The sequence below is a fragment of the Trichosurus vulpecula genome, chromosome 1, assembly GCF_011100635.1.
Source record: "Trichosurus vulpecula isolate mTriVul1 chromosome 1, mTriVul1.pri, whole genome shotgun sequence".
Lineage (NCBI taxonomy): Eukaryota > Metazoa > Chordata > Mammalia > Diprotodontia > Phalangeridae > Trichosurus > Trichosurus vulpecula.
In genome coordinates, this window is record NC_050573.1 from 69,311,330 (window position 1) to 69,333,073 (window position 21,744).

General features: G+C 43.6%; 1 protein-coding gene across 1 annotated transcript in view; it reads left to right on the forward strand.

Moving 5' to 3' along the window:
• ATCAY (ATCAY kinesin light chain interacting caytaxin) overlaps positions 1 to 21,445 on the forward strand; it is a 44,247-nt gene extending 22,802 nt beyond the window's left edge. The window contains exons 5-12 of the mRNA XM_036748541.1: positions 1,920 to 2,022; positions 4,600 to 4,731; positions 6,356 to 6,442; positions 7,913 to 8,011; positions 10,144 to 10,179; positions 13,940 to 13,972; positions 16,458 to 16,490; positions 20,282 to 21,445. Of these exons, the coding sequence (XP_036604436.1) occupies positions 1,920 to 2,022; positions 4,600 to 4,731; positions 6,356 to 6,442; positions 7,913 to 8,011; positions 10,144 to 10,179; positions 13,940 to 13,972; positions 16,458 to 16,490; positions 20,282 to 20,291 (533 nt within the window). The 3' untranslated portion in view covers positions 20,292 to 21,445. The remainder of the gene's footprint in view (positions 1 to 1,919; positions 2,023 to 4,599; positions 4,732 to 6,355; positions 6,443 to 7,912; positions 8,012 to 10,143; positions 10,180 to 13,939; positions 13,973 to 16,457; positions 16,491 to 20,281) is intronic.
• The last annotated feature ends 299 nt before the right edge of the window (positions 21,446 to 21,744 follow it).

Consider the following 21,744-nt stretch of genomic DNA (forward strand, 5'->3'; position numbering starts at 1 on the left):
AGCCTTTGGGTTCCTTTATTTTCATCTGTAACGCTTTGGCTTAAACATGTTAGGTTACATACAACTGGGCAGAAAGATTTGGAATGATTTAGAGTGTAATATCTAAGACAGCCACAAGGTGATGCTCTGCTTGAGCTGTTCTCTCTCCATCCTGCTTAATGCACAAAACTATCAACTTCTAGTGTGTTATCTCCTATGGACACTAGAGGACACTCAAAGCCTGAACTGTTCCTTTTAAAGGAAAGGAGCTATTTTGCCTTTGGCTTTCAGTAGTCAAATTCTGCTTTCCCCTCTCCCCATGCTATTGCCCAAGTTCATATCAAAGGGTTGATGCATACTTTAATCTTAAAAATAGTCGCTGGTTCAATTATCTTGGCTCAGCCCCCATCCCTTAGAATCATTCTCTCTCTGAATTTCCCTCTTCCCACTAATCCCAATGAATAAAGGTAGATAACATCCTGCAGTTTAATTTGTGAAAAATTAATGCACAAGTTGGAAAAAACTCTCCTCCTCATCGGGTGGTTACAAGCTCCTTTAGCTGAGATAGGCATCTGAGCCCCGCTCATTCTTTCCCCCATCCATTCTTCTGTGTTAGAGATTCCCCATTGGCTCCCACGGGGCTCATATGAGAAGGGGGGAATGGTGGATGCTGGCAATATTCCTCAAGGACAAAGGATAGCAAAAGAGCAGAAGTTCTTGCCAAATCATCCAGTCTGATCCTAGCAGATCATTAAGCTGGATTCTTTGAAGCTGTTCCACAGATTTCAGAAGCTCCGGACAAAGTTGTTCATGGTGGATTTTTTCCCCTTCATGCTGTGCGAATTCTGCCTTCAGGCCATGTCAGTGGCCTCAACTCCAAGTAGTCCTGATAGCCATAAATCACAGCTTTTTATAATGTCCTCTACCACAGGACCCCACCTCTGGCAGCCTTTAATGTGCAGAGATGTCCCAGAATCTGATTCACCATATTTCTTTCTTTCTTTTACTGTTCTTGGGATATTTCAAATATGGGAGTCAGGAAATTTAGAACAAATCCCAATTCTGCCACGTACCAGCTATGTGAGCCTGGTCACATTTTATTTCTCAGAGCCACAGTTTTCTCATCAATCAAATAGAGATAAAAATCGCCGCTTTCTCAAGACTATAATGAGAAAATAGACTAGTGGGTAAAAGTTGCAGAGGCAGATTGAAGCTCAACATTTGGAAAAAATAATTTTGTTGTTATTCGGTCACATCCAACTCTTTATGACACCGTACAGGGTTTTCTTGGCACAGATACTAGAGTCACTTTCCATTTCCTTCTCCAGTGGATTAAGGCAAACAGAGGCTAAATGACTTGCCCAAGGTCACATGGCTAGTGAGTATCTGAGGTCAAATTTGAACTCAGGTCTTCCTGACTCCAGGCCTAGTTCTCTGCCTTCAGCTAGTGAAATGATTGTTATTCCATTTTATTTTTTATTATGAGCCTGATACAGACAGTATCATTGTTATCCAAGGACCAGACTAAGTTCAAAGGGGCTGTAAGGTCATGACATTTTTTGATACAGTGACTCATGACAACTGTGTACCGAGGCATGGGGTGAAATAAAACTTGTGTCCATGGAAATAGTATTTGCATCCAGGAAATCACAGAAATGTGAAGTATTTCAGCTCTAGGATAGAGGAGCATTAATCAGCATGATTCATGGGCCTTTGAAATGCTGGTAGTAGAGGGGATATTAGGGACTCCAGAGGGAAGGAATGAACTCATGAAACATGTGAGAAATGTTCAGGTAGAGGAGTTGGGAAAGTAGGAAGGGAAGTGCTGGCCTGCTTCAAATTCACACGCTAACAAAAATCAAAACATTGGAAGGACCACAAAAGGCACTGAATCTGCCTATGGTGTTCACTCTGTAATATGCTGTTTGTTTTTCTCCCAGGGTACTATGGTGAAGGTCTGAATGCTATCATCGTCTTTGCAGCCTGCTATCTCCCAGACAGTAATTCTCCAGATTACCATTACATAATGGAAAATCTCTTCCTGTAAGTTGGGTCAAGCAGAAGAGGCTTTCTGCCTCACAGACGCCTTCTGGCATGGGGGTACAGACTTGTCTGGGAATGAGGTGCCTTTTATGCTGATCACTCATCTGGGTGCAGAAGGAGATAAAAAATTTGGATGGTCCCTACACTCATGGTATGACTAGTGAAATAAGACAAATATAGATAACTGCATTTTATAATATTATACATCTGTTATAGAGAGGTGCCAAAGTGCTCTCAGAGACCTAAGGAGGAGCCCCCAATGGCAGGTAGCATTTAAGTAAGGGAGGCAGCATGATGTAGTCATAAAGAGGCTGAATTTGGAGTAAGGAGGGACCTGAGTTCAAAGTCTACCTCTGACATTCTCTGGGTAACCACAGGCAAGTAAGTTAATCTCCTTGAGCTTGAATTTCCTCATTTGTTAAATGTGTATAAAATGCATAATAAAAGAATTATGTCACAGGGTTGGTGAGAGGATCTGTAAAATGACACATCATCATGAATTATTACTTGAGTTGGGCTTTAAAGGATGATTAGGAAATCAACAGGCAAAGAAGGGAGAGGAGGGCATTCCAGACATGACAAGAGCATGAGCAAAGGCACTAAAGTAGGAAAGCCTAGGCTGAGCTCAGGGGGCAGAGAGCTGTCCAGGGGGCTGAATCATAGAGTGTATGGAAAGAAGTCATATGAGATAAGGGCCAGATTGTCAAACAAAAGAGTCTGAACTTTCTCCCCTGTGGATAAGAGGGGACCAGTGAAAGATTGGGAACACTTGGGCCTCTGACTTTCATACAGTCATAGCTTTAGAGCTGGAAGATGACCAGAGGTCATCTAGGACAAGCCCTTCATTGTTAAAGCTGTGAAAAGTGAGAAGTGACTTCCCCAAGATCACATGGGTATTTTAGAGGTGGAAAGGACCAACTCTTTGTAAACAAAAGCATGGAGGAGATAGAGGGCAGGATGCATTTGGGAGATTTGTCACCAATCCTAAGAAACTCTGTCTGAAGTCCCTGCCCTCACCCCAAAGCCCAACTAAGATGGCACAGAGCCTTCTCTAACCTCTCCCTAGGTGAAAGTGATGTCTTCCTTCTCAAATTCTTCATTGTATTTAGTTGACTCTCCTGATAGTAATGATAATGATAAAACCAATAATAATAGCTAAGATTTATATAGCACTTTAAGATTGGCAAAGCACTTTACAAACTTTTATTCCTGTAGTCGTCATGACACCCCTGTGTGGTAGGTGTTATTACCCCCATTTTATAGGTGGGGAAACTGAGGCTGACAATGTTAAGTGACTTGCCCAGGGTCACCCAGCTAGTAAAAAGCCTGAAACAGGATTTCAACTCAGTCCTTCCTGACTCCAAGGCCTGTACTCTATTCACTGCATCACCTAGTATATCTACATATCTACCTTATTTGCATATACGTCACATTCCTTCCCACCTCCCCGTTAGACTATAAGCTCTCTCAGGTCAGGAACAGCAGCATACTTTTTCATCTCTTTATCCCTAGAACCAAACCCAAGGCCTTGCACATAATAGATATTTAATAGATGGTTGCTACATCTAATTGAATCTTACTTTACAAAACAATTCTGTAGTTCTATATGTGAGAATAAAGTGGCCCTTCACCTGAGGATCCACACGCAGCTGCATGCTTAGCCAATGTGCAGACCTATCGCTGACCATAAAGTGTAGCTGTAGCTCCCACATCCACCAAAATCATCCCAAATGCCAGCAGGGCATAGGTCCTCATTAATATCAGTCTGTCTTTAGTAGTGAGCACTACCCAGGATGACAGGTCCTCCTAGTGGCAAAAACAGGCGACCAAAGTGGAGACAATATCTGGGGGAATAGTACTCTTAGAATGTTAGAGCTGGGGGGGAACCTTAGGAACATCTCATCTGACCCCTGCATTTTCACTGATGAAAGGCAGCTAGGCGGTGCGGTGGATAGCCTCAAAAGAGGAAGCCCCGAGTTCAAATCCAGCCTCAGACATGTACCAGCTGTGTGACCCTGGATAAGTCCCTTAACCTCTGTTTGCCTCAGTTTCCTCAACTGTAAAAGTAGGGTTAATAACAGCACCTACCATATGAAGTTGTTGTGAAGACCAAATGAGATAATATTTGTAAAGCATTTAGCACAGTGCCTGGCACATATTAGGTGCTATATGAATGTTTATTCCCTCCCTCACTCTTGAGGAAACTGAAGCGAAGAAGGCAAAAATATGTGCCAAAGGATGTTTGGCAAATTCCTGCTAAAGCAAAAATAAGAATCTAGGTTTCCTAAACTTCCTTTCCACCACAAAATGTTGCCTCTCTGTGTCTACTTACAAAAATTAGTGCATGCTATGGAGCCACCCGCCATCATCATGTGTGCACAAGAGAGGAAATGGCTAGTTGCATCCTGAGTTAGCATCAAGAACGAGGGTAGGCAAAGGGCGAGTGGCCATCCCCATCAGCAGTACTGGACACCAATGGCCGCCACAAGTGGAGAATGGTGGTGAGGGTGAGGGGCTGCTGCACCAGCATCAGAGGCAGGGGCTCCATACTCACAGACTCCTGACTTTGGTTCCCAGGTATGTCATTAGCAGTTTGGAGCTCCTTGTGGCTGAAGATTATATGATTGTGTACCTGAATGGTGCCACCCCACGACGGAGGATGCCAGGGATTGGCTGGCTGAAGAAATGTTATCAGATGATTGACAGAAGGTGAGCACCAAATGAAGTAATGTTGTTGTGGGAAAAACACTGGATTTGGAGTCAACAAGGAAGGGGTTCAAGTCCCAGCTTACTCAACTGAGGCATTATGTGACCCACTCAGTGACTCAGTTTCCCAATTTGTAAAATAAGAGGGTTAGGCTCGATCTAAATGAGAGAGGTCCTTAAACTTGGATCAGGAAAAAAATATCTTTATTTTCACTAACTCTTAGTTTTCTTGATCCTTTATGCATTTAAAAGCATTATTCTGAGATAAAGCTTCACCAAACTGCCAAAAGGGTCCATGACATAGAAAAGGTTAATAACCCCTGGGTTAGATGATTGCCAAAATCCACCCTAACTCTAAAATTCTCTCACTTACGACCTAAGGGCCCTTCTACATCTGCCATTCCATGTCCATTAGTATTAGATGTTAATTGTGTCAATACACCTGGGGTGTGCGATTTCACTGGTATGGAAACTCCCTCTGCCAACTCAGATCACTACCTGTCTATAACCAAAAGTCTAAGAGAGTTCCTGAGAGACAGAGAGGTTAGGCGATGTGCCCCTATTCAAGGGCAGGATTCGAATGTTTAACCACTTTTATATCACCCAGAGCATTGTATTATAATATTAGCTAGCATTTATAAAGCATTTGAAGGTCTGCAAAGCACTTTGAAAATGTCCTCTCATTTCATCCTCGTAATAACCTGAGAGGTAGGTGCTGTTATTACCCCATTTCACAGATCAGTAATCTGAGGCAGGCAGAGTGTCTAAACTCCAGACTACAGGTCCAGCACTCTACCCACTGTACCACCTAGCTGCCTCAGTGCATAGCACTTCTACAAGGTCGGTACTAAAGAAATAGGTGTCCATGGCTGAGCTTGCTGGCAAACACCTATGATTCCCGCCACCTAGGAGGCTGAGGTCAGTGGATAGCTTGAGCTTGAGAGTTCTGAGCTGCAGTGGGCTGAGCTGATTGGATGTCTGCTCCAAATCTGACACCAGTGTATCGAACCCCAAGGAGCAAGGGGCCATCAATCTGCCTAAGGAGAGGAAAATTGGCCCATAGGAGAAACAGAGTATTTCAAAGCTGATCATCAGTAGGACTGGGGCAGCTAATGAGGGCTGCACTTCCAGCCTGGACAAAATTATGAGTTCCTGTCTAAAAAGAGTAGAAGGAAGGAGGGGGGGAAGGAAGGGAGGAGGGAGGGAAAGAGGAAGGAAGGAAAGAAGGAAGGAAGGGAGGGAGGGAAGGAGGGAGGGAAGGAAGGAAGGAAAGAGGGAATGAGGGAGAAAAGAGAAAGAAAGAAAGAAAGAGAGAGAGAAAGAAAGAAAGGAAGGAAGGAAGGGACAAAGGAAAGAAGGAAGGAAGGAAGGGAAAGAAAAGAAAGAAGAGAAGGAGGGAAGAGAAAAAAGAAGGAAGGAAGGAAAGAAAGGAGGGAGAAAGAAAGGAAGAAGGGATAGAGGAAAGAAAAAAAGGGAAGAAAGGAAGGAAGGAAGGGAGGAAGGAAGGAAGGAAGGAAGGAAGGAAGGAAGGAAGGAAGGAAGGAAGGAAGGAAGGGAGGAGAAGGTAAAAATATGTTTGTGGATTGACTGAATCTTCTTTTTTTTTCCTTTTTGCCTTTTCCAACAGGCTTCGGAAAAATCTGAAATCTCTAATCATTGTCCACCCCTCTTGGTTTATTAGAACAGTGTTGGCCATCTCCAGGCCCTTCATCAGGTAAGCAAGGAACCTTCTGACCAGTGTGAGTCAGGGGGTGAAGTAAAGAGGAGTTTCTCCAGCTAGGATTCTCTGATCTCCAATATGCAGGACCAAAAAGCAGCTGAATTGAACAGCAATGGAAGTGAGGCAAAGTGTAAAGATCACTGGCCTTAGAATCAAGTCGCTGCTCTGCCACTTACTGGTTGTGTGACCTTGGGCAAGTTTCTTAGAATCATAGATTTAAAGATGTACAGGACTCTAAAGACCATCAAGTCCAACTCTTTTATTTTATAGTTAAGGAAATGGAGGCCCACAGAGACAAGGTCACACAGGTGAGAAGTGACAGATCTGAAACTGAACACAGGTCCCCAACTCCAAATATAGGGCTCTTGCCACTGTAACATAATCTTTCTGTCTCCTGGCTAAGCCTCACTTTCCCCATATGTAAAAGGAAAGAATTGTGGGCTAGATGGTTTCTGATCTTCCTTCAGATTTGATTCAGTAAATTAGCCCCCTTGGACATTAGTGAGGGCCTCCGTTGCCACCAGTCTCTGTTGTAAGGTAATGTAGACAAAGAGGGTGAAGGAGGGAGGGAGGGAAGAAAGGAGGGAGGGAGGGAAGGAGGGAGGGAGAGGAAGAGAGAGAGAGAGAGAGAGAGAGAGAAGGGGGAGAGAGAGAGGAGAGGGAGAGAAGGGCAAGAGGAGAGAAAGAGAGAGAGAATTATCATCATCATCTTCATCATCATCATCCCTGGAGATGATGGGGATGATTAGAAATGATAGCTGGGGAACAGATAGGTGACGCAGTGAGTAGAGCACTGGCCCTGGAGTCAGGAGGACCTGAGTTTAAATCCGGCCTCAAACACTTGACACAATCACTAGCCGTGTGACCTTGGGCAAGTCACTTAACCCCAATTGCCCTGCCTTCCCCCCTCCAAAAAAAAGAGAAGTGATAGCTGGATGACTGCCATCCAGCTGGATGACAGCTGGATAGCTGTCAGGTATGCTGTAGAAGAAATACCTGCATGCTATAGGTGACCTCTAAGGTCCCTTCCAGCTCTGAGATCCATTATTCATTCTCTATCTGTCCCTCACTAGCTACATGACCAGGGGCAAGTCATTTCTCTAGCCCAAAATTTCCTCATTGATAAAGCAAGGGGGTTAGCACTAGATCAGGCATTTGTTACCTTTTAACGTGTCCTGGCAATTGTCCCTTTGGCAATATGATGGAACTTATGGACCCCTCTTAGAATCATGTTCTTAAATGCATAATATAAAATACATAGAATTACAAAGGAAGCCAATTATATTGAAATACAATTATCCAAACTTCAAAAAAAAGTTCAGGGACCCCCCCCGTTAGGAACTCTTGAACTAAATGATCCCTAGATTGTCTTTAAGACTCTAAAATATTTAATCACTTTTTATCACTCACCTCCCACCGACTGTGAACAATTTCACCTGCAACTCCATCGTATTTTCTTCCTAGTGTGAAGTTCATCAGTAAGATCCAATATGTGCACAGCCTAGAAGAATTGGAACAACTCATCCCCATGGAACACGTACAGATTCCCGACTGCATCCAACAGTAAGTGGCAGTTTTGCCCCAGAGCCTGGAATGCTCGCCTCCTCTAGAGCACCCTCTCCATGACCTATCTTGCCAGATCCCTTCAAGACCTTTCAGGACTCTTGTATACTCAGAGCACATCAGAAGCATTGTGTTCCCTCCTGAGAACCACACTTCAAATGCAAAATTCTCCACTCAGGATTCTCTCCCATTCCTCCTTGAGGCCTGGAGGGGGATTCTAGCCTTTCAAAAGCTGTGCCAGTGGGAACTCAAGCTGGGATAGGTCCCACCAACTGAGAATGACTTCACATAGGGGGCCTCATGATAGACTGATGTATCTCTTGTCAGAAGGGCTAGTGACTTTCATCACCAGAATGCTGGCTACCAGGTGATAAATTGTGTGTGTGTGTGTGTGTGTGTGTGTGTGTGTGTGTGTGTAGAAACTCATGAAACTATCTGATAAGGGATGGAGAGGGCTGCAAACTGGGTTAGTGGTGGCCTTTCCCATACCAATGAAATAACAGATCCTTTGAGGTCTATACAAGCAAGTTCTTTGGAACTAGTGAGCATTCAAAGGAAAGAACTAAGATGAAGAGGCATCTGGAAACCATGTCTTATGATGAATGGTTGAAGGCACTAAAGGTACTTTAATTGGAGAAGAGAAGATTTAGTTGAAGAGAGAGGACAGAGTACACATGATCCCTGTCTCTATATTTAAAGGGCCATCATACAGAAGGAATAAGTGGGTTTTGTAGCTCTGTAGCTCTGGGACCATGGGATCTCAGGGTTAGAAGAAACCTCAGAAGGCCTTGACATTCGGCAATATGGCCATCTGGCCTCCACCTGAAAAATCACAATAATGGGAAATTTAGCTCTCCTGAAACATCCCACTCCACTTTTAGACAGCCCTGATTGCAATAATATTTATCCTTATATCGAGTCAAAATTTGACTCTGGATCTGTCACCCTTTGTCCTGTTTCTGCCTCATCTACTTGATGGCCCCAATCCCTTCTAACAGCAAGACTTGATGATTCTGCCCTCCGAATCCTGAAGCTATTCAGGGTAGACTGCTGTTAGTCAACAAGCATTTGCAAAACACTTAATAAGCGTCAGGCACTGTGCCAAGCACTGGAAATACAAAGAAAGAGAAAGGGGGGGAGTCCCTATGCTTAAGGAGTTCACATGCCATTGGGGAAGACAACATAAACATGACTATTTGCAGATGAGATCCATTCAGTGTAAATAGGAGGTAATCTCAGAGGAAAGGCGCCAGCAGTGGGTAGGCTAGGAAAGGCCTTGTGCAGAAGGTGGGATTTGAGCTGAATCTGGAAGGAAGCCAGGAGTCTGCTATGAGGAGGGAGAACATTCCAGGCATGGAGACCAACCAGTAAAAATGCACAGAACTGGAAGATGGAGCGTTGTGTGCAAGGAATACCAAGAAGGCTGGCATGGTGGGATCGCAGAGTTCATGGAAGGGAGTAAAGCTATTAGACCAAGAGGAGTCCCCAGGCCCCCTTGATTTAATTATGTGCAGCACTTTCAACTCCTAGTGTCCCTCAACATCTGACAGCCAGGGTCCTGTTCCTGAGTGAATGAAGAAGGGCTCAGAAGAGCTATCAAGGCCACCATCATCGCATCCTTGACAGAGTCATCATCACCTGTAATGTCCTTTGTGCCTACAACTTCATGGTGCTTCCATGGTTCACACACCATACAGAGAAAACGGGTTGTCTATGTAATCAGATCCCCAACAGCTGTACAGGGAGGCCTCACCTGGGTGTCTTTCTCACCCTCTTGTCAAGGCAATCAGCTCTATAACCACAGTGTAAGGACCAGTTTGGGGAAACCAGCCCAGAATTTCTCTTTCTCCCTATCTCTGTCTATGCTAGCCATGCAGCGCTGGACTGAGAACTCATCTTCATTAGTTAGTACAACTGGTAGCTGCCCTGTCTCTCTGACTATACTAACATGAGCAGTGCTGGATTAAAAGTTTACTGTATATTTTAATCTTACTAGGATATAAAGATAAAATTGTTTCTGTACTCTCTACCTAAGGGCATTTTATGTGTCCCAGGACAGAAGGATGTAGGACTTCTCCTCATGTTGCTGCATACAGCTATGAGTTATGTCTTATGCTTTTTCTTTCTTTCAGATACGAAGAAGAAAGAATCAAGGCCAGGAGAGAAAGGTATGTAACACTTTTGTGTATGTGGGCAGGAAGGGTTTGGGAGGAATTGGTGGCCATATTGGAGTCTAGTAACCAACATACTATAGCTCCACTACCAATGGAATGAGCATAAAGCAGATTTATAAAATCCTGGAATCTACAATGTTATCAGGAAAAATGACCCATGTGAAAAATTTGGTTGACCAATGGATGAATATGACACAGAGAAGAAAGGAAGGACTACTCAACACTTGGACCTGAGTAATCAAGATGAGGCCCCTCCTGTAAATCAGAGGTTCTTAACTTAAGCACATGAAATTGGGATAGAGAGAAAGATAGATGTAGAGATGTATACACACATGGGCATATGTATATATCATACATATACATATATATCGTTGTTCAGTCTTTTCAGTTGTATCTGACCCTTCATGACCCCATTTGGGGTTTTCTGGGTAAAGATACTGGAGTGTTTTGCCATTTCCTTCTCCAGCTCATTTTACAGGTGAGGAAACTGAGGCAAACAGAGTTAAGTGACTTCCCCAAAGTAATATAGCTAGTAAGTATCTGAGGCCAGATTTGAATTCAGGAAGATGAATCTTCCTGACTCCAAACCACCTAGTGGCCCATACACATACACACACATACATATTCACACACACATAAATATGTATATATCGATAACCATATGTCAATAAAATTGGTTTCCTTTGCATTTTATTTCATGCACTTAAAAATGTTATTCTGAGAAAGGATCCATAGGTTTCACCAGACTGATAAAAGATTTCATGATACCCCTGCTGTAGATGGAAAAGCTAGATTCTCTAAAGAGAAAGCATCTACTTAGATGCTAAGGAATCCTGCTGTGGATCTACAGGTGGTACCAGGAGAGAGAGGCAGAGGAAGAAAAGATGAATTGAGGTAGATGATAACTTTTTACCAATAGGTACTGAGGCTTATGTTTGGTGACCTTACATGAATAATTTAAAAGGTCAGCATGTATCTTGCATGTGATAGAAGGGCCTCCCAAGACTTGTTAAACCAGATTACTACTAATTGCTTCTAATGATTTACATGGGGACAAAAAAGACACTGTCAAAAGAAACCTTGAGGATATTGCTAGCGATAATGAAACTCCTCTAAGGACAAAAAAAAAGGCGGTGTTCAGTTTGGTGGTTTTTTATTCTTAATGTTTTTCGTTTTGTTGGGGCTAAGAAGAAGATCAAAGAAAGGATAGAATCAAGCGTGGAATAGAAGAATCAGCGAGAAAGAAGGGAGAACCATTCAATGTTTATTTAGGGAACAAGCATTTATTAAGCTCCTACAATGTACCAGGCACTGTGCTAAGTACTTTACAAATATAATTTGATTTGTTTTTTAACTTCTGTTTTCTCTGCCAGAGACGATGATTTAAGACAGAGAATGATGAAACAAAAATTGTTAATAGAGAATTGAAACCCAAGATGAATGAGGAGAGAGTATCCGGCTGCCCTCCAAAGGCATACATTTACTAGCATGTACCATCCAGGCTCTATGCCTGCCCATGTTGCCCTCAATGAGTTCAAGTCACCAGGACTGGACAAGTTACATCCTAGGAAACTGAAAGTGGTGAAAGTGACAGCTGAGACACAGGCAATGATGCCACAGGACTATGGACAGGAAAATATCTTGAGTTTCTAGGAAAGAGCCAAGAGCAAAGTCTTCCCCACTGGACTCACCTTGGAATCCTGATGTGAGGATTTACAAATGGAAACAACGATGACTGAACCAGCAAAGACTGACTAATGACAGACTAACCTCCCCGCCATTTTTGACAGAATTAGGAAATGCCGGAGGCTTAGCTTAGTCAACAGTTTGACAGAGTATCTCAGGGAAAATTTTCTTGTGAAAAAGATGGACAGATCTGGATAGCTTAGCATGTACGTTCATATGGATTCAGAGCCACTTATTTGACCAGAGTCCAAGAGCTAGCAAGAATACGCTGATGTCAGATTGGAGGGAGATCTAACTGAGGGACCCAGGAATCTGTTCTTGGTCCCGTGCTAGTAACATTTTTATCAATGACTTTGAGTGTACATGCACATACACACACAAATACACATGTATACTACATACATATATTTGTATACATGTATATATGTATGTATAACATATATACAAGATGTCCTAAAAATCGTAGTGTAGTTTTCTATTGTTAAAAGGTTTAAGTCGCATTAAGATTTTTGGGACACTAGATTAGATACGTAGATAGTCTGAAAGAAAGATAGATGGATAGATAGACAGATAGATAGATAAATAGATAGATAGATAGATAGATAGATAGATAGATAGATAGATAGATAGATAGACAGACCTATAGATAGATATACACCCCTTCTCTCCTCTGACACTGCCACCATTCTGGTACAGGCCCTCATTACCTTATGCCTTGATCACTGCAATAGCCTGCTAGTGAGTCTCTCCCTACTCTAATCCATCCTCTGTTCAGCCACTAATGTGATTTTCCTCAAGTACAGGTCTGATCATGTCACACTCACACACACACACACACACACACACACACACACACACGCACACGCACACGCACACACACCCCTACTCAATAAACTTGGGTGGCTCGCTATTGCCTCCAGGATCAAAGACAAAATCCTCTGTTTAACATTCAAAGCCCTTTGTAACCTAGCCCCGTCCTACCTTTCCGATATTCTTACACTTTACTCTTCAAGTCTTCCGTGCAGTGGCACTGGCCTCCTGATTGTGCCATGAACAAGATACTGCATCTCTCGGCATTTTCTCAGCTGCCTCCCATGCTTGGAATGCTCTCCCTCCTCTATTCTGACTGCTGACCTCCTTGGCTTCCTCTCAGTCCCAACTAAAACCCCATCTTCTACAGGAAGCCTTCCCTAACCCCTCTCAATTCCAGTGCTTTCCACCCTTTAATTATTTCATGTTTATCCTGTCTATAGCTTGCTTTGTATATAGTTGTTTGCATTTTGTCTTCCCCGTTGGATTGTAAGCTCCTTGAGGGCAGGGACTGTCTTTTGCCTCCTTTTCTATCCCTGGTACTTAGCACAGTGCTTGGCACATAGTAGATGATTAATAGATGCTTATTGATTGATTGATATTGAAATAGATATAGATTAATTTGGAAGATTTGTCAAGGAACTATGAAAGCCACAGCATGAAAAGAGTGTTATGGGTGTGCATGTGGGTTTAGATAATGAGAAAATCAGAGCGAGCAAGTATGCAAAAGGACCTTGGGATCCATGAATGTACATTTGAGACTTCGGAGGGGAACATAGGGTGTGACCTAAGAGTAAGTATGCATGCTTGTGAGAACTTGAGAAGCCATGGTACTTTGGAGCAATACCCTAAGAGGAACAGAGGCCAGAGAGACTGTGCCTGGGGTTAGCCTGTGACCTGGTCGATGGTATCCCAAACACACCATCTACAGGTATGGAGTGAGCCATGATGAAAAGTTGTAAGATCTAATTTTGGCTAGTATAGTGATTATGGGAATAGGAACTCTTCTTGGTTTCTGTTGTCAGAGGAAAGTACCCTTGGGAGGATTGGGGTGGGCTTGGGTGACTGACCTATGGCACTGGGGGACGTGACAAGAGGAGACCTTCAGGAGAAGGATGGATAACCACATGTTGGAGATGTATATCTATTAGAGGAGAGGGGTTCCTGTTCAGCTTACAGTCTAGATGCCCTCTGAGGCCATTTTAACCCCCTGAGTCTCTGAGTCCCTGGGATCACAAATGTGCTTGGTTCCTTACAGGTCAGAAGAAAAGCCAGAAACGATGGAGGAAAGGTAAATAATTGATTGTGGTGCAATATCTGATAACAGTAAATAGTTCTTTTCTATGGCACTTTGAAATTTAAAAATCACTTTCTTCCCAACGTGCCCTGTGAAGTAAAAGAGGCAAGGATGATTCTCCTCATTTTATAGATGGGGACACTGAGGCTTGTGATAATTCAATCATAACCCTGAATGCCCAAGAATACACAGCTTACAAGTGGCAAAGCTAGGTCCTGTGACTCAAAGTCACCAGAAACAACATGGCATAATGAACAGCACCATGAATTTAGAGTCAGAAGACATTCATTCAGATGCTAGCTCCATAATTCATCCACTATATGACCTTAGATAAGTCACTTCCCTTCTCTAGGCCTCAGTTTCCTCAGCTCTAAAATAAGTCAACTGAACTATAGGATGTCTAAGGATGTACATGGATGTCCTAAATCCTGTCTTCCTCAGTCCTAGTTTCTTTCCATCACACCTTGATGGTGAATGCCTTTACAATCTAGAAGGTCAGCACAGAGTAAGATCCCTCAAGCGAAGGGATGGAGAGGAACAGTAGGGCATGGCAGCCACCCCATAACTACAAGTAATAGATCATTAAAAATTAATCTTGTACTTCCCCCCAAAATGAAACTGAATGCTGTATGCTTAGCATGACCAAACTTGACCCCAGTAATGAGAAAACACACCTACCTCCCTCCCTTGATTGCAGAGCTAGGAAACTATGAGTGTGGAACATTGCATATACTTCCAAATTCAGGAGGTGTGTCGGTTGATTTTTCTGCTTTTTTGCTCTTTCTTTTTTATTCTTTGTTATAAGGTTAAGGGGAGGGGCAGGAGAGAAGAGAGGGATCTATTCAGAAATGGAGGTGATGTAAATACCAAAAATGTCAATAAAATTAACTTTTAAAAAAGGAAAACTAAGTTGTAAAGGGAACACTTATCTAGGCATGGGTTGGATCCAATGGGCTCTGAGGTCCTTTGCCACTCTGAGATTCTATGGTTTTCTAAAATAAAATATAATGAGCTTAGTCCAGAAAAGTCACACCTCCACTAAATGTTTGCAAAACTTCCTCCTTCCTTGACAACTCTCAAGAAAATTCCCAGGTGACCAAGTATGGTGGCGAATGCTTATGAGGCTTGCTACAAGGGAGGCAGAGGCTAATGGATCACTTGTGCTCAGGAGTTCTGTGTGTCACAGGGCTAAGCCAATTGGTATCTACACCAAGTCCCACACCAATTTTGTGAGCCCCACCCCAGAGTAGGGGACCACTAGGCTGCCAAAGGAGGACAAATTGGCCTAGGTTGGTAACAGAGCAAGTCAAAACTCCTGTGCTCATCAGTAGTGGGACCAGATGGCACAGCTGAAGAAAAATCCTCAGTCCTGCTCAGCTTAGCTAGGAGGGATTCTGTGGCAAACTTGTACCTAAAGCCTTTTGAGAATGACAGGATACACGTGAGCTTGTATTCCTTCAGTGACTCCAAAAACCCTTTATTATTTCATCAATCATTACTCTCCCTTCCACCAGTCTTTCAATCCTCCCTCCACACATTTACCAAAGGACTCTTCCTAGGGCATGGATTTGAGCATATTGCTACTCTGCTCAAAAACCTTCAATGGCTCCCGATTGCCTCTAGAACAAAATGCAATCTCCTCAGCCTAGCATCTATGGCCTTCTATACTTCCACCTACCTTTTTAGCCTTATTTTCTATTGCTTCCCTTCGTGCACATTCCATTCCATCCAAACTGGCCATTCTAGCTCCCACCTCCAAACATTTGCACAATCAGCCTTTCCCATGTCTGAAATGAAACTTGTTGCCTCTCAGAATTCTTCTCTTCCTTCAGGGCTCATCTCAGACCCCTCTTCTGATAGGAAGACTACCTTGATTATCCCACCCTTAGTGCTTTCTTTTCCTCAAATGATCTTATATTTACTTGGTGAATCCCCTTCTCCACCAGTTAAACGTAAGTTCCTCGAGGGCAAAAGCTGCTTCATTTTTGTCTTTTGTATTAGCAGCACCTCACACGTATAGTGATCTTAGCAGGGGTTATACGCAGAGTAGGTGCTGAGCAACCTTTTGTGGAGCTGAAATCCACGGTTTATTAGGCATCTCACACCCTGACCATCTTTCTCCTCATGTATCAGGGTGTGGAGGGGACCCTGGGTACTACCGGGCTATGCCAATAGGGCACACATTCTGGTCTTGCTACTTTGCGTTGCCCAACCAGAGATAATGTGCCTGCCTCCAGAAAGACCCTCCCTCCTCACTAGGTGTGGGGACATTCCTGGCCATAGGGATGGTCATTAGCTATAGACTTTATCAACCACAAGTAAAGGAGAATTGTCTACATAGGCATAGAGGGATGGCACCTTGGTTGGTGGAGAGCCAGAGGGGAGAGCCCACCTGGAGATCTCAGACCTTTATTGTACTGAAGAAGTGGCAATACACAGAGCGATCACCTCACTGTCATTTCCTTTGCCTCCTCAACAGGTCTTCAGTGGTCACAGAAGATCAGGAAACAAGGTTTGTAGACAAAACTTGGGGTTGAGTTCTTTATTTCAGAGATTCGTAGAATGTCGGAGCTAGAAGGGACCTTAGAGATATCAGAGGATCATAGATGTAGAGCTAGAAAGGACCTTCGAGCTAGGTGGCTCTGGACCTGAAGTCAGAAAGACCTGAGTTCAAATCCAGCCTCAGACACTTACTAGCTGTATGAGACCTCGGCAAGTTACTTAACCTCTGTTTGCCTTGATTTCCTCAAATGTAAAATGGGCAAAATGATGGCACCTTTCTCCCAAGGTTGTTGTGAGAATCAAATGAGAGAGTTATATTTAAATGCTATTCTGGTCCAACCTCTCATTTTTAGAATTAAGGAGAGCGTGACTGCTAGAGGTTAAGTGAACACTTGGGGACACACAGATAGCAATAATAATAACAGTGATAATAATAATAATAATTAGCATTTATATGGCACATGACCCCAAACTAAGGATGGAATCGAGGACATCTAGCCTGGAGAAAAGAAGACGCAGAGGGGATGTGGCTGCTCTTCACGTATCCGAAGGACTGAACCTTGCTTGGCCCCAGACAACGGAACCAGGAAGAATTGGGAGATGTTTTAGAAGGGCAGGTCTAAGGTAGAAATGATGAAAAACTTCCTAACAATGGGAGCTGTCCCAAAGTGGAATGGGATGCCTCAAGTTGTAGTGAGTTCCCCATCACCGAGGTCTTCAAGCGGAGGCTGGGCGATCTCTCGTTGGGGATGCGGTAAATCGATCAGTCAACGAGCATGCACTAAGCACTTGCTGTGTGCCAGGCACCACGCTAAGTGCTATGCAATACAAAGGCAAAAACAGTCCCTGCTCTCAAGGAGCTCAGATTCTAGTCAGGGAGACATCACGTAAATAATTATGTCCATGCAGGATAGATTCAGACTAGATGGAAAATAATCTCACAAGAAAGGCAGTAAGTGCACCTGGGAATGGGGATGGGGGAGGAATTGGGGAAAGTCTCCTGCAGAAGGTGGGATTTGAGCTCTGTCTTCAAAGGACGTTAAGAAAAGGTAAAGAGGGATAGTATTCAGGCATGCAGAACAAACCCTGAAAAGGGAGCTGGGAAGTGGTGTTTGTGCTAGGAAGACTGAGTAGGCCCGGCGTAGCTGGATTGTAGATTGAGTAAAGAGGAGGAAAGTGTTCTGGAAAAGTAAGATGGGGCCAGGTTGTGACAGGCTTTCAAAGCCAGGGGACTTTATACTTGATCCTGGAGATAATAGCGAACCCCTGGGGCTTATTGAGGAGTGGGGAGTGACATGTTCATACCTGTGCATTAGGAAAATTAGTTTGGCAGCTGAGTTAAAGGTTTATTGGAACGAGCAGGGACTTGAATCAGGGGGACCAATTATAAGGCACTAGTCCCAGCATAAGATGATAAGGGCCTGTACAAAGGACATGGTGGTGGGAGTGGAGAGAAGGGAATGTATATGAGAGATGTGAGGGTAGAAATGACAAGGCCTGACAATTGGTTGGATATGTGCAATGAGTGTAAGGGCAGAGTCAAGAATGATGTCAAGGTTATGAGCCTGGGTGAGCCTGGGAACATGGGAGGGTTTGGGAAAAAGATAAGGAGCTCTACTGTGGACATGTTAATTTGAGCCGAAATCCAGTTCAAGATGCACAAAAAAAATACTGAGTGATGGAACTAACAAGTTCAAGAAGGAGACCGGGGCTGGATATTTAGATCTAGGAATCATGCATAGAGATGCTCATTGGAGATAGAGGCGAGATAGTGTGGAGGGAGAAGAGAAGTTGGCCCAGGGCAGAACCTTGGGAGACAGCCACAATTAGTGCCCCCTGAATGAAGATCCAGCAAATGAGACTGAGGAGAGGTCAGGCAGGGAAGAAGAGAACCAAGAAAGAACAATTTTAGAGAGGGAAAACTACCCAGGAGGAGATGGTGATCAGCAGTGTTGAAGGATGCAGAGAGAAAAAGGGTGAGGATTGAGAAAAGGCCATTAGATGGCCATTTAAAAACCATTAATAACTTTGGAGAGAACAGTTTCAGCTCAACGATAAGGTTGGAAGCCAGACTTCAGAGGGTTTACTAGCAAGCGAGAGGAAAAGAAGTGGAGGCAACTGGCATAAATGACTTTGTAGAGGAGTTCAGCAGAAAACCAGAGAGAGTTTGAATCCTAGTTAGTGGGAATAGTCAAATGAAGCAAGTTTTTTTGAAGGAGAGATGCAAGTGTATATATACAAGAGCTGGTAGATAGGAAATTTTTTGAGAGAGAAAGGGGATGATAGCGGGGAGGGGCGATCTGCAAGGGAGGAGAGAAGGGCAGTAGGGGATGGGATCAAGGGTACATGTAGAGGCACTGGCCTTGGCAAGGAGACACATCACTTCTTCACCAGAAGGGGGTGAAAGAGAAGATAGTGGAGGAAGAGAGCTGAGTGATGTGATATGGGGAGGGGAGAAGAGAAAACTCTTAGCCAAGGTCCTAAAATTTTCAGTGAAATATGAATCTAGGTCCTTAAATGAAGGGTTAGGGAAGAGTGGAAGAAGTGTGCAGGAGGGCTTAAGGAAAGATGAAAAGGTTTGGAATAGCTGCTGTGGTGAATGGGACAGTATGGTGAGTAGAGAGATGTAAAAAAAAATTGCCTTGCAGTAAGAGACCAGCTGAGATTATGTAACATAAATTGGTAGTGAACTCAGTCAGCATCATTTCATGATTTTCCCCCCATTCCATTCAGCAGCACATGAATAGGAAATAAGGCAGTGGATGGTAAGAGCAATCCAAAATTGGGATTTGCAAGGTACAATTGGTGATAGGACAAAGGGGCAAGGGATTCAAGTGTGGAAGATAATGTAGATTTGAACTGAATCTCCAAGAAATCGAGATGGGGAAGGGAGGAGAGTATATAGCCAGTCCAGAGGTGATGGCCTGGGAAAGGAGTGAGGCAAGAGAGATTGGCAATTCCAATGAGAATGAAGGACAGGCTCAGGGGTCTTATGGCAAAGGAAAAGACAAAATGATAAAATATCATGATCAGAGAAAGCAATTTTGAAGTTCCTAAACATGGAAAAAAAACAGCTGGTGGGTGATGGCAAGATCAAATGTATGACTGAGGGGTGGGTCATGAGAACTAAGTAGATTAAGGAACTGGGAAGTTAGGTTGGGTGAGGGAGTATTAATATGTATGTTGAAGTCCCCTAGTATGAAAGCAGGAGTAAGAGAAAGATTGTAAGCCAGGCAATTAACTTATTAGGGAAAAGAGAAAAGTGTCCTGGGCAGGGGTGTGCTGGAGCCAGCTCATACCAGCACTTGAGAGCCAATTGCTAAATTTTCAAAAATTTCATTTAAATTTTATAAATTTTAATTTACACATTGGAAATTAGCAAATGCTACAAATCAGGGATTGATTTATTGCTTTGTTGATTTCTACATGTAAGAAAGTGATAACAGAAATGTTAATGATGCAGGTTAAACTTAAAAGTGTGTGGTACAGACATTTTTTTTCTGGAGAGCTGATCGTTAAATATTTACCAGTACATCACAGGTCCTGGGGGTTAGTAGAGAATAGCCACCAGAATATGGTTGGATGATAAATCTGAATAACGTGAATCTCAAAGAAGAAGTTGCTTAGGTAGAGGAAGAGTCTGGAAGTAGCATGAAGAGCAAGAAGTATTGCAGCTCCCCAGACATGACCAGTGAGTAGAGGAGAGAAGGGCAAGGATGAGTGAAGATGCCTTCTTTTATATCCATCACTGGCTTTCTTTTTTCTTTCTAAAATTAACCAAACCTATGTTTCTTCCTCTAGCATGTCATGAATCCAAGCTCCCAGACATGGAAGCAAAGAAGAAATCCAGTTACCAGTCACTTCCTGTACACACCCTTCCTGGTGCCCACCAGAGCTCATCACCACCTCATTCTGAGAATCATTCTACCAAGGGCACCACCTCCCATCTGTCTCAGACATCTCACATCCTCTACAGCTGCTTTAAAATGTTTTATTTTTTTAACAGCCCAGCATTGGCACTTTCTCAAACAGGGTCACTCTCCCATCTCCCCTCCTTTCCAACTCCACAGCCCTCAAAGGGATGTGAGAAGAGAAGAAAGAAGTGGAGAGAGAGAAGGGATCTGTCTTCATCTCCCATGGCCTTCACTCTGTACTCATTCTGATTACAGCCCCAAATTAATATGTGAAAGGGCAGATCAGCACATCAAATCCTCTCATAGTTTGGTCCATGACCATTTCTTTTTAAGCACCATGTAGCCAGTGCCCTGGGCACCAAGTGACACCCTGGCTTTCCTCTCAGTACTTGGCCAAGTGCCCACCAGTCGCTAACGTGGACACTTCCCCCAAAATGTGGCTATGCCCTGACAAACTCCACTCACAAGATCACCTTGAGTTTCATAGATCTCTCCTCCCAAATGAACATAATCAGACAGATTCAGCTCAGCATAGTCTTGGAGTCAGGAAGACCTAGGCTGAATCCTGCCTCTGAGACGTACTAGCTGTATGACCATGGTCAAGGCACTTAATTTCTCAGTGCTCCCAGGCAACGGATCCATGCTGAACCAGACCCACCCAGGCTATATGTAACCTGACCCTGGTAACCTATTCTATAAGCCTCTCCCCAAGAACAGTTACCTGAGGGGAGCAGAGGCTACTGTTTGGCTCCTATAGAGCTCTGCTCTCATCATAATCCTGAATGCCTGGGTTACCTTGAACAAGACGCTTCAACTCTCTGGGCCCTGGTTCCCTCATCTACAAAATGAGAACATGGCACTAAATGACCTAAAGTCCCTTCCAGCCCCCAGACAATCTCATCCAAGAGAAAAAGAAAGAAGGAAGGAAGGAAGGAAGGAAGGAAAAAAGGAAGGAAGGAAAAAAGGAAGGAAGGAAGGAAGGAAGGAAGGAAGGAAGGAAGGAAGGAAGGAAGGAAGGAAGGAAGGAAGGAAGAAAAGAAAAGAAAGAAGGAAGAGAAAAGAAAGAAGAAAGAGAAAGAAAAAGAAAGGAAGGAAGGAAAAAAGAAAGAACTTTAAAAAAAAAGCCTTGAACTGGTTCCAAAGAAGAGACTTGGGATCAGGATCCCACTTAGACCTCTCCTTTCTGTGGCTGCCACTCCGATGGACAATCGATCACAAAAGGATACCTCTTACCATAGGGATAAACTGCCTCTCTTTTACTGTTCCCTTTAATGAGAAACTCAGCTCTCCCCTTGCACAAAGAGCCTCCTCTAGGGTGGTGGCTGCCTGGAACCCAGCCCCAACACCTTG